Genomic DNA, 13799 nt, shown 5'->3' with positions numbered 1-13799 from the left:
AGTTCTGCTACCACTTGGGGGGTACAGGAAGCCATTAGAGGACATTGTTCCCAGTCTAACAAGAAAAAACCAAAATAATCCACAAAATCATAATTTTTTTACAAGCTCATTCGAGAGCTAAGGCCACAAGACAACTGAAAGAACTGAATCCTAAAGTGTGACAGGGCCTTGTTAGGAGACATGGAACATACGAACTGTTTACCTTTGGGAGAGCATAGCAAAAGTGGCAGTCATAAAATAAGGTTAAAAAAAAAAAAGACTCAAATTTTAACAAATTCTTAAAAGCAGGGGTGCCTGGGTGGCTCAGTCAATTAAGTGTCTGCCTTCAGCTCAGGTCATGATCCCACAATCCTGGGATTGAGCCCTGAGTTAGGGTCCGGGCTCCCTGCTGCTCCCTGCCCACTTCTCCCTCTCCTCCCTGCTCGTGCTCTCTCTTACTATCTCTGTCGCTGTCTCTCTCTCTCTCAAATAAATAAATAAAATCTTTGAACAACAACAACGACAACAAATTCTTAAAAGCCAAGGGTGAGCTAGCAAGATAATTTGGCATTCTTGGCATTCCCAGACAGAAGGGTCTGCATCAACTAGCCAGCATTTTTCTACAGGCCCCCATCCACTGCTCCATAGGAAGACTGTAGACAGGGCAGGAGACCTAAGAGAGACACCCTTGTAAATGGTGATGGATATATAGAACATACTAAGGTTTAAGGCTGGAACAAGGATACCAGGAAAAGCTCATCCATATTCCAGGCTTTAAATGACCATGAGATGAGATCAGGTGTCACTGTGGGACAGGCACACAACCTGACTACATACTGGACAAAGCTCCACTATGAAGCAAAAACTGTCTGCCACTGAGAGAGTGGCAAAACACCCTCCTCACCCCAGTCCCAGGTAAAGGATGGCTACTGCTGGAGAAAAATACAACATTCAACAATCCTCATACATTACTGACACTAAGCAATGGCCATGTGTCATTAGGTAATGGGCAGGAAATCTGCTCATGCCCAGATGATACAAACCAGAGATCTATTGCCCCTGAGAAAAGAAATGGTAACTTACTTGTACCCAGGACCACCCATTGATACTAGGCAGAGTTTAACTACCTTGAAGGGAATAGCAGGGAGCTCTGGAGCAGTGCTGTACAACAGGACTTTCTACAATGACAGAAATATATATTTGTACTGTTCAATATGCCAACCACTAACCACATATAGGTAACTGGCTACTGATGATTACAGTTCTAGACTCCACTCTGAGTAGATGGGAGAGACTGTCTGCTCCAAGGGAAGGCAAGGAAAGTCCTACTTTTGAGACAAAGGCATACAAAGCCTGCTTAATACTAAAACTAGAGCAGAAGAATCAAGAAACTCCTGCTCCCACCTCAAGAGCCTCATATCAAGTAACAAACAATTGCTATGGGAGGGGCAAGAGCACAGAGAGAAATATCTAACCCTCTTCCTGCCCCCAAATGTATCACAAGCTGAAAGATGAAGGTAGAGCAGAAATGCTAAGAAAAATCATCTGACACTCCAGGACTCACATTAAGCACAAAATATTAGCAGTTCATCTCTGAATGAATTTGAAGCCCATGGTACTCAGAAGGTAACTTTGACAACCACAAAACCTAAACCCATCCCAATTATTACCTAGATTGACCAATACCTGTTTCATGCTAACAACCTGACAAAAGTAGAGGCATGTTTATTTCTGGAAAGAAATATTATCTACCTCAGTCTCTACCATTCTTTTACAAACAATGTTTGACATTTAATCCAAAATTATGAGACACACACAAAAACAGGATATAAAATAGTCAACAAAACCAGACCCAGAGATGGACCACATACTGAAACTATTAGACAGACACCATATCTATAATTAATATGTTTATGGATCTGGTGGAAAATTTTAGCAGAAAGATGGAGACTACTTTTAAAAAGGCAAAGGAAGGGCAATCCTCTTGGGTTTCCCCTCCCTCTTCAGGAGCTTTGTACTATCACTTTATTATTGCTCAGTAAACCTTGCTTTGGTGAAAAAAAAAAAAGGCAAATGAAAATGCTAGAAATGATAAATACACGTAAGTCCTTTATCAGGTTTATCAGCAGAATGAACACAACAGAGGGAAGACTAAACCTATAAAAGATCGAAAGAAATGATCCAAACTGAAACAAAGAGAGAAAAGAGTAGAAACTAGGGCAGAGCAACCAAGAGGTAAGACAATAGCAAATGGTCTGACGTATTTTTTACTTCGAGTCCCAGGAGTAGGAAGTGAGCCACAGAAATACTTGAAGAGATAATGAGCAAAACTTGTCTAAATTTAATAAATGACAACAAACCACAAATCCAAGAACCTCTGAAAAACCAAAGCAGGATAAAAATAAAGAAAAACACACCTAGGTGCACCACAAACTGCTGAAAAGTAGTGATACAAGAGAAAAGTCATTGAAGTCAGACAGAAAAAAACCCAAACATTACAGAGGAACAAAGATATGAACGGCAGCAGACTTCTTATCAGAAACTACACAGGCCAGAACACAAGAGAGTAACATCTTTGAAATACTTCAAGAAAAAAAAAACTTCTTAACCTCCACAAAAGATTCTTACAAATTTATTGCTAGATTGGAACTATAAGAAATGCTAAATAAACTTATCCAAGAAAAAGGAACTGATCCTGATAAGCATCAGGATTAGTCAACTTTTTCTGTGAAAAGCCAGATAAGTGGTGTAATAGTATAATGGTGATATTATTTGAAGGTAGACTGTGATAAATTAAAGACATATACTGAAAAGTGTACAGCAACCACGACTACCACCATCACCAGCCCTAAAAAAGAGAATAGCTGATAAACCAATAGTAGAGATAAAACTGAATCATAAAAAAGTACTCAATCCTTAAAAAGACAGGAAAAATGGGGGAAAAGAATAGAGCAAACAGAAATAGCATGATGATAGATTTATAGCCAACCATATCAATTACATTAATGTAAATGGTCTACATTCCAGTTATAAGACAGTCATACTGAATAAATAAGTAACACATATTGATACAGTGATGAAACACTACAGAAACTAAAGTTAGAAAATTAGAACATTAGAAAACAAATTTATGTCCTACAGTAGACTGAAATTGTTAGATTTATATCAATATTTAAGAAATTCAAAAGCATCTCAATGAAAGCAAATGATGAATATAATTAAGCTTAAACTGAAGTAACTATGAGTTGACTATTTTTGTCTTCCTTTAGTTTCCCCATATTTTAAAGTCTCGATGTTAATTCTCTCCCACCTCCCCAAATACAGCAATGTTCATAAACACTGACCTTGCCATGGCTTCTTTCCACTTTCTGAAAACATTTATTCAGGGACAGATTATGTCGAACAGAATTCTTCCAGCCTGTTGGTGCAGTAGCAAAATATGGGAAGCGGTCCAAAATCCAGCTATAAATTTCTTTGACAGGCAAACATTTATTTGGAGAGTGTTCAATAGCCATGTAAATGAGAAGACTAAAAGAGTATGGGGGCTTTGCAGTTGCTGATTTTTTTTCTGGGTTCTGATAGCAAGATGGTCCTAAGGATGGCACATCATCTCCTTCTATGTCATACAATGGACTAACAATTGGAAGACCCTCACTTCCAAAGCTGAAGTTTGTTAGAAGATTAGTACTTTCATGAAGCCAGTTCAAGTTTGTGAGTTCATCATCTGCTGACTCACTGTCCACTAGAGTGGCCTTTGGCCTGGCAGCATCAACAGCTTCAGGCAAGCTTCCCATTTTGTAAATCTGGCTTAATCCTGCAACCTTTTCAGCTCCTGGAGTTTCAGCTCTCTTTTCTGGAGTCATTCCAATTACTGGACCCATTTACTCTTACAGTTCTGCAATAAAGAAAACAATTGTCAATCAATATAATACTTAAGATTCTTAAGCTCATGGAAAAAGAAAATACATATTTAAATATCACCAAATCAGAAATTTTGCAACTAATTATCCTACATAACATTTAAGCACAATATTTGTACAACAAAACATTAAAGCTTACAATATAAGGAAGAGAACTTATTTCATATTATTTGTATTATAATACATTATAATGCTGTAAATAAAATACAGCATTGTAACACCATATGTATGAGTGATATTAAGAAAAGTAAATAATGTATTTTGAATACTTACCAAAGACCCCAGCCTATAGTAACAGCCTAGTAAGTAATGGTTATTATTATTAATAATGAGCAGAATTTCTTTGAATTATAAAACTTTATAATCCATGCATTTTGAGGATCTATGACCTTACTCAATATAGAAAATAACCAAATTTAAATTTAATAAATTTAATAAATTATAAATTTATTTAATAAATTATAAATTTATTTAATAAATTATAATTAAATTCAATAAATTTAAATTCAAACAATTGTTTATTTAATAATTAAATTTAAATTCAGTATTAGGCCAAATTTAAAATATTGCTTAAACAATAATTCCAAACAAACCCTTTCCTCAAATCTGAAATATTTACTATAAAGAGATAAATGATTTCTAATATTTTTATAGATTATACTAAAAATAAACATTTCTTATTCACTAAATTTGTTATCAGCAAAATTATTATTTACTATAAATTTTTTTCTTTAGTACATTCAATATTTTAAGTGAATTCTATATCATCTCATCAAGTACTGACACTGAAAGACTGGCATTCTCTAAAATTTGAATTAGCACTGTATTTTCAAGAAGGAAAGAAAGCAATTTCTAAACTATCCTTTTTTACCTCTATTTTCTCAAATGTCTTTTGTTTTGCTTTTGGAACATACTTCAATGCAAAAAACATATCACAGGAAAATAATTGACCAAAGAGAAAAGTGATATAAGTAATGTACTATTAAATTAATTTTTAGTGGTTCTTAAAAGTACCTCATTTATAAATTCAGTGAAAAACATTCTATGTCTTCCATTATCCTATTCAATCTACTTATGCTTATAGAACTGAAATAAGAGAAGTATCCCCACAGTTTTATTTTACTTAGAACAAGGCTGGCAGGTTACTCCAAGAACTATGAAAACCAGTCAATTTTACATGTAGAAGAATCTATCTGGAATCTGGCAGCAATTAATAGATGTAGTCTCAAATTATCAACAGCATCAGCTAATATTTTGGGGGCCAGGTATTGTGCTAAATACCACAAACTATATCTCAATTAACCATCAATTAAATCCTATGAAGTAGGCACTATTATTAACCCAATTTTACAAATGAGGAAAATGACTCAGAGGTTAAGCATCCTGTTTTAGCTTATCTGGTTAGTAATGGGCAACAACAGAATTTAAACCTGGGCAGCTGACTTCAGAACCACAACTCTAACTAATACATTATCCTGGTAAGAATGAAAACTCATCACCAGTAAATACTAATGACCCAATCCTATTTATTTTAAATCTTACTACTGTTCTCTCCATATCCAGTTCCTACCTCTCTTACTTACACCTGTAACTATAATTTGAAATACCAAGACACTTTATAAAGGAAAAGATCAAACTGTAATAATTTGGTTTGTATTTCAGCAATTATGAAAACCACATATTCATAAACACATGCACATGTGTGCGTGCATATGTGCACATAGTGTATTTCAGAGATGACATTCTGTCCTGTGTAGCTGACCAAATTATTCACTTTACCAAAGTCTCTCTGCCCACAGAGAATTTAAAAAATGTGATCAATCAGAGTTCATTAAGAATATCTTGCTTCCTTTAAAAAAAAAAAAAAACCCAAACACTCTTAGCAGTCAACGTTCAAAGAAGGCAATGACTGATTTCCAATGTTCTACTTTTGCCTTTCACCTCTATCTCCATTTATCTTCAATCACGTATAGAAATCAGAGTACCAAATATCAGTAGCTAACACTTACTGAGATTTTACTCTATTATAGATGCTATGCTATAGGCTTTAAAATCTCTACTTACTTTGCACTGCTACTTAGTTCTGTGTATGGTCCTTTCTTCGCAGCCATGAATTCCATAATGTGTAAGTTTTTTACTTTTGTATTCCTAATGAATCTTAACAAAATGTTGGGCATGAATAGGCATTCCAATTATAATCACTTCAAACTGAAATGAACTTACATCAACATATATGTCTACTCTGTACCAAGTGCTGTGTCACCTGCCTTTAAGAATTACTCTATTTTAAAAGAAAATCCTTAATGGTAGAAAACATCCTAACTGGTAACAATCAGAAAACTGAAGTTCACTTTATTAATAAGGAAATGAAAGTGAAGTAAGCCATTTGCCTAAAGTTCTAAAACCAATAAACAGTAGAGCCAAAATTATAAACCGGACTGAGTTTAATATTCAAGTTCTTTGTCCATTAGAGTACACTCAATCTCTTAAGTAACTTATATTTTTAGCAATACTAATTAAGACAGATACTGTTGACAGATATAAGAATAACATATATTCTCCTCAGAAATTAATTCAGATGGTTGCAAATATGTTATTCCTCTGAATTACAAGTTTAGAATAAAATCTCATTAAGATGTAAAACAATATTATGTCAGCATATATGCCAAAGATGACACAAAGTACACAGCCAAGCAAAGTTAAAAAACAAGTACTGACACTGAGAGGCTGACATTCTCTTAGGAAGGTCTGAACTATGACTGTATTTTCAAGGACAGAAGAAGAGCTGTTTCTACACTACCCTTTTAGAGTATACTTCTGGACACCATTCACTTAGAATACGAAGTCCACCACAATAAAGAGGTGAATCATCTTTTCTCACAAAAAAAATAAGTATATAAATACCAAACATATATTAGAAAATACCCAACTTCACTGATATCAAAGAAACTCAAAGCAAAACACAAATGTGATATTAAATATGACAATGTATTTGGCACAGTGCCTGGTATGCAGTAAGCACAAATATTAGTAATAAAATTAATATCTACTTTTGTCCAAATTAACAGTGGTTTAAAAAAATATTATACTTAATACATGATTTTGGGCAAGGAACTAGTGCCATATTGGAATGTTAACTGGCAATATGTACCAAGAATCATTAAAAATGTTTTATTCTTTGACCCAATAATTCATAGATCAATGGAACGGAATTGAGAACCCAGAAATAAATCCACACACATATGGTCAATTAATCTACAACAAAGGAGGGGCGCCTGGGTGGCATAGCGGTTAAGCCTCTGCCTTCGGCTCAGGGCGTGATCCCGGCGTTATGGGATCGAGCCCCACATCAGGCTTCTCCACTATGAGCCTGCTTCTTCCTCTCCCACTCCCCCTGCTTGTGTTCCCTCTCTTAGGGCTGTCTCTATCTCTGTCAAATAAATAAATAAACTCTTAAAAAAAAAATCTACAACAAAGGAGAAAAGAAAGCCTCTTTGATAAACGGTGCTGGGAAACTGGACAGCTACATTCATAAGAATGAAATTGGACCACTTTCTTAAACTATACACAAAAATAAGCTAAAAATAGATTAAAGAAAGCCTCTTCGATAAATGGTGCTGGGAAACTGGACAGCTACATTCATAAGAATGAAATTGGACCACTTTCTTAAACTATACACAAAAATAAGCTAAAAATAGATTAAAGACCTAAATGTAAAACCTGAAACCAGAAGATTCCTAAAAGAAAACAGTCAGTAATCCCTTAGGCATCAACTATATTTTTCTGGATCTGTCTTCTCAGGCAAGGGAAAAAAAAGCAAAAATAAACAACAGGACTACATCAAACTAAAAAGTTTTTGCAGAGCAAAGGAAACCATAAACAAGATAAAAGGTTTTCTCCACTGAATGGGAGAAAATTTTTGCAAATAATATACACATTAAGGGGTTAAATATTCAAAATATATAAAGAACTCATACACCACCACCAAAAAATCCCCAAATAATCCAATTAAAACTGGGCAGAGGACCTGAATAGACATTTTTCCAAAGACATACAGATGGACAACAGACACATGAAAAGATGCCCAACATCACTAACCATGAGGGAAACGCAAATCAGAACCAGAATGAGATATAACCTTATACCAGACAGAATGGCTAGTGTCAGAAAGATAAGAAATAACAAGTATTGGTGAGGACATGGAGAAAAGGGAACTCTCATGCACTACTGGTGAGATATAAATTGTTATAGCCACTGTGGAAAACAGTACTGAGGTTCCTTGAAAAATTAAAAATATTAGTACCATAGGATCCTGTAATTCCACTTCTGAGTATTTACTTGAAGAAAACAAAAACACTAATTCAAGAAGATACATGCACCCCTATGTTTACTGCAGCATTACCTACAATAGCCAAGATATAGAAGCAACTTAAGAGTCCACTGGTAGATGAATGGATAAATAAAATATGGTATAGATAAGTAATGGAATATTACTCAGCCATAAAAAGGAATGAAATCTTGCCACTTGTGACAACATGGATAGACTGAGAGGACATTATGCAAAGTGAAGAGGTCAGACACAGAAAGACAAAAACCATATGATTTCACTTACATATGGAATCTAAAAAACAAAACAAAACAAATAACATCAATAAAAGAGAAACAGACTCATAAATATGAAGAACTGGTTGTTACTAAAAGGAAGAGTATGGAGGGATGGGTGAAATGGTGAAAGGGATTAAGAAACACAAACTTCCAGTTATAAAATAAGTCACGGGGATGAAAAGTATAGAACAAGGAATATAGTCAATAATATTGTAATGTACTGGGGTGCCTAGGTAGCTCAGTCAGTTAAGGTCTGACGGTTGATTTCAGCTCAGGTCATGATCTTGGGGGTCTGCACTCAGTGGGAAGTCCACTTGAGGATTCTCTCCCTCTCCCTCCCTTTAAAATAAATAAATCTTTTAAAAAAATAATATTGTAATGTACTTATTGTGATGAGGACTTTGTAATGTATATGATTGTTGAATCACTATGTTGTATACCCAAAACTAGTTTAACATTCTATGTCAAATATATTTCACATTAAAAAAATCATATTCTTTGACCCAATAATTCCACTTATGAGTCACTTCAGTGAAATATTCCTACATAGGAAAAACAGATTCTCTTTCCTCCTCCTCTTTTTCACACACACACACACACTCATCCAAGAATTATTAAAGACAACAGAAAAGTATAAACAACTTACACATTTTATTATAGAGAACCAGCTAATTAAACTGAAGTGTATCTATTCAATCTAATATTTAGTCATTAGAAATGACCTTCTTGAAGACTATCAAGTAAACAAAAAAGCTTATTAAAAATTGGTGAAAAAGTAAAAATATATAAAACACTAAAAGTGGTTTATATTAGCAACTTGATAATTTTTTTGTTCCCTTTACCAATTTTCCTTTAATGTGTTCATTATTTTTATACTAAAAAATTAAAATACACTCACAGGGGAAAAGGGTTGTGCTAGATTATTTTTAGTTATAGTATTTCCACTTCACAAAGAATCAAATCACGAAAAGGTCATGGACTTACCAAAGTCCTCAAGTCAAAAACAGAAGCCACCTCAGAAAACAAAAAACAAAAAACAAAAGAAAAAAAAACCCAAACAGAAGACACCTCTTAAATTCATACAGCCTATTCTGCTACCAAGCTTTCCTGTAACACAAATTAGCTCACGGGTAAATCGGGGAAAGATTTTAGTACAATGTGAAAATCACATTGGTTTGTAAGTGATTTTTACCAGCCTATGTTTTTGCAATACTAAGTAATAACAGCTGAACCCAAAATAGGCTAACATAGTGGAAAGCTGCAAGCTGCTGAAAATACAGTATTGTACACAATTCTCATTCAACCCATGTTCTTCCTCTTGGCACAGCTAGGCCACATGCATTTTCTTGGAAGTGTTAATGAGCTCTTCTCTCCAAATCTTTATGCATTTTATCCTGGCCTCCATAACCCTGTAGCTTCAACCCTTCCTTGCATACCCTTCCATTAGGCTATTTTCATCTTTTTTTTTTTTTAATTCTAAATTGTAGTATTTCTTTATTTGTAATAAATTTAATACATCTTTAAAAATATTCTAATATTCTTATTAAAATTTGTTTTTCTTAGTGTTCTGGTTACAAAGCTTCCTAGTTTTAGGTGAGTTGACCCATCAGCTAACACAATATTTTAGTGTCTTCAGAAATACATAATATGTAATATTACAACAGAAAGACCTGTATTTCACACCAAAAATTTCTTAAAAATCTTTTACTTTTGTTTGGAAAATTCTAGTTTTATACAAAAAAATTCTAGTTTTATGAGAAACTGCTTCTTAAAATGAACTGAAACCACTTAGTAACAAGGTCATTAATAATGTGCATGGAAGTTTGCTTCATAAAGCAGAACAAGTAAAGAAATAAAAGGAAATGTGGGCTAGTGATGTAACATTTCCTTTTATTAATCTTTTAAAAAACAATACTTCAACAAACCACACATAATTGTTACACAAAATAAATGTCACTCAAAGTAAGCATTAGGGTCAAGAGACTATGATGTGGGGTTTGAAAACTGTACTCTAATTTCTTAGGAGGGTAACTAGAATAACCCAAGTAATGAATACATTCACTAATAAACCAATTCCTAAAACCAAGACAATGCTACAAAAAAAGGAGGTAAATGTACAAGACAATTTTGCAAAGTACACATTTGTGTTAAGACCCCAGGTCTTCTACATTTCAGGAAAAAAATGAATTTCTTTAGACCAGAATAATTTAGAAGTGGAGAGTTCAAACAAGCCCAGTACAATGGACTCTGCAACCCCTGCCTATAGCTTCACTGTGTAAGGCCATGGCAGTATCTTGAGAAGAGGGCTCAGGATTAAAATGGATCATTTTTTCACATCCGTGCAGCCCATGCATCTCTCAAAGATATCTAATAGAGATATTGCTTTTGCAATGTTTCCATACTATGTTCAATATTACAGTGATATTCAACTCTAGGACAAGAAAAATAAAATTCTATATGGGAATTCTTGGATCATTTCCCAAAAAGTTAGAGGAGAGCACTTTTGCTGAGGTCCGTATTAACGATGGTCTGAGAGGAAATGCTTGACAGAGCTCAGAGAAGGGAAACAAAGGTACAGAATTTTCAATATTACCCTGGTATTAGAGGTATTATAAGAACTACTATTGATAGCTCTTTTCCCCAAAATAACTAAGAAACCTCCTAAACACAAAATGTTGGTTATTACCACACAGATTTTTAAATTTATTTTATGTTTTTAATTGACTGTCAAAGACTAGGCAAATAAAAACATTTTTTCTTTATAATTTTACCATGTTAGGATCCCTAAACATTATTTTAGCCCTGTTTTTTAAACATCATATAAAATTGAATTGTACTAAAACTTGCTTACCCCAAATTCATTAACATTATTGCAGCAGTAATTCACTTTTACAGATGACTAGTATTCTACTTTATGAATATACCAAAATTTATTATACTCTTGAGGACAATTATTTATTTATGTTTGAGGCTATTACAAGTAGCATTGTTATGGGTATCCTTGTTCATATCTCCTGGAATACAACTGTCAAGAACTTTATTAGGGTGTACACAACTAAAAGCAAAATATATTGGGCAGAATTATTGGGTCACAGAGTATTCTTCTCTTCCACTTTAACTGGTCATGACAAATTGCTACCAGGAATATATGTGTATTGTTCACTCCACATACTCATCAAAAAATTTTTTTTGCCAACCTGATGACTATGAAATTTCATCTCCTTGTGTTTTAATTTGCATTTCCCAGATTAGTAATGGGGAGGGGGTTGAATACGCGGGTATTCCCCGCTTTTTGAAGTTCTTATTACATACACTACTTTGCTTCTACAAAAGACCTACATTAGTACCTGTTGAAGAGGATTTTTGCACAAAGGAAAAGGCACAAAGTGAAAATAGCATTCGGGGTCTGTTTTGAAGCATGCATTATAGAGACTGTGTGACCCTTGAGAAGGTAGAGGGCACTGCCAAGCTCCTTCCCCAGGGGATTTATACTCAGCTTCTCAGCATCAAGCTGCCATAGCTTTGCACTGGACCTGTGGGCTTCTGGGCTTTATCTTGATTTATTTTGTGCATCCCTTAGTAAGATGTGTCCTAAGGTATCAGAAAAGCCTATGAGAGGTTACTTTTGGCTTTGGGAATGTTCATATAAATTTCCATATAAATTAATGGTAATTGGTTCTCCACTTTACACTGGGCTTCCCAAGGTTTTGTAGGAACAACTTTTGGATAGCAGGAGAAACCTGTATACAAGAAATATCTTCTACTAATTGTCTATTTAAGTCATTGGTATTGTTTGTATATTAATCCTTATATGTGATGCAAATATCTTGCACTGGTAGATGGGTTTGTCTTTTTAGCCTTTTTTTTTTTTTTTTAAGATTTTATTTATTTGACAGAGAGAGAGACAACCAGTGAGAGAGGGAACACAAGCAGGGGGAGTGGGAGAGGAAGAAGCAGGCTCCCCGCAGAGCAGGGAGCCCAATGCGGGGCTCAATCCCAGGACCCTGGGATCACACCCTGAGCCGAAGGCAGACACTTAATGACTGAGCCACCCAGGCGCTCCCTTTTTAGCTTATTAGTTGCCTATGAATGAAAAAGTTCTTAACTTTAATATGATGGAATTTATTAACCCTTTCCTTTAAAGTTACTGTAGTTTGTTTCTCATTTAAGAATTTTTTCTCAGAGCACCTGGGGGGCTCAGTTGGCTAAGCATCCCACTCAGCTTCAGCTCAGGTCATGATCTTGGGGTCCTGGGATCGAGTTCTGCGTGGGGCTCCTCAATCAGAGGGGGTGTGCTCGGGGATTCTCTCTCTCTCCCTTGCACCTTCCCCAGCTCCTGCTATCTGCCTCGATGTCTCTCTAAAATAAAATAAATCTTAAAAAAAAAAATGCATCCTTTCTGTTGTGGGAACCAATCTGCTATTGGCCGTTGGCATCCCTGAACATTCTTGCTGGATATGCCAAGAATGAAAAGCCTTTACTTGGGCCATTTCTCAGGGCCTCCCAAAGAGCAGTTTGAGCTCCATTAACATTTCTTCTTTCATTCATGAGTTATTTAGAAGAATGCTTCTTAATTGCCATGTGATTACTTTTCTAACTAATTTCTAACTTAAATGGTCCATAGGATACTAATCCTTTGAAATGTGTTAAAACTTGTTTGGTCCCAGTATGTGGTTGACTTTCATGATTCAGCTGATGTTTCCAGTGATTGGATGAATTAGACCTCCACTGAATTAAGCTTGTTAATTACACTGTTTAAATTTTCTATATTTGTATCAATGGGGGGGGCTGTTTTCTTTATTACATAGTGAGGAAGATACATTACAATCTCCCATTATGCTGGTGAAATTAGTCAATTTTTCCTAGTAGTTCTGTTAATTTTTGCTTTTTTTGTGGTTATGGTTATTAGTTGCATACAAATTTAAAGCTTCTATTATTCCTGGTAAAAATGAAACATTTACCATTATGTATCAATTCTTTTTCTCTAGTAATTCTACTAGTTTTAACACCTATTTTAAATGATATGCCAGCCTTCTTTCCACTAATATTTGCCTGGTATATTTTTTTCCATCATTTTACTTTCAATATTTTTTGCTTTCGTTTCCTTCTAGTCTCTGCTTTAAACCCCATAGAGCTGAACATTTTAAATATCAGGCATACGTATACTTAGTTCTAACACCTTGTTTGGTGTTCTACTCCATATTTCTTTCTTTCTTTTTTCTTTTTTTTTTTTTTGCCTTCTTTGGGTTTTTCTATTTCCTGGTTCCATTTTTTATCATTTATTAGTTTGGAAGT

General features: G+C 34.6%; 1 protein-coding gene across 4 annotated transcripts in view; it reads right to left on the bottom strand.

Annotated features, from left to right (window-relative positions):
* FOXN2 (forkhead box N2) overlaps positions 1 to 13799 on the bottom strand; it is a 60179-nt gene that overhangs the window by 23037 nt on the left and 23343 nt on the right. For 3 of the 4 annotated variants that reach the window (XM_045787949.2, XM_045787947.2, XM_045787950.2), the window contains exon 2: positions 3324 to 3874. In XM_045787949.2, coding sequence (XP_045643905.1) covers positions 3324 to 3860 — 537 coding nt within the window. In that variant the 5' untranslated portion in view covers positions 3861 to 3874. Of the gene's footprint in view, positions 1 to 3323; positions 3875 to 5963; positions 9250 to 13799 lie in introns of those variants that run through there. The other variant, XM_045787948.2, reaches the window with a different exon arrangement.

Source organism: Ursus americanus, chromosome 7 (assembly GCF_024610735.1).
Source record: "Ursus americanus isolate L20-20 chromosome 7, mUrsAme1.1.p, whole genome shotgun sequence".
Lineage (NCBI taxonomy): Eukaryota > Metazoa > Chordata > Mammalia > Carnivora > Ursidae > Ursus > Ursus americanus.
The sequence above is the reverse complement of the archived record's forward strand: the minus strand, read 5'-3'. Positions and strand labels throughout refer to the sequence as shown.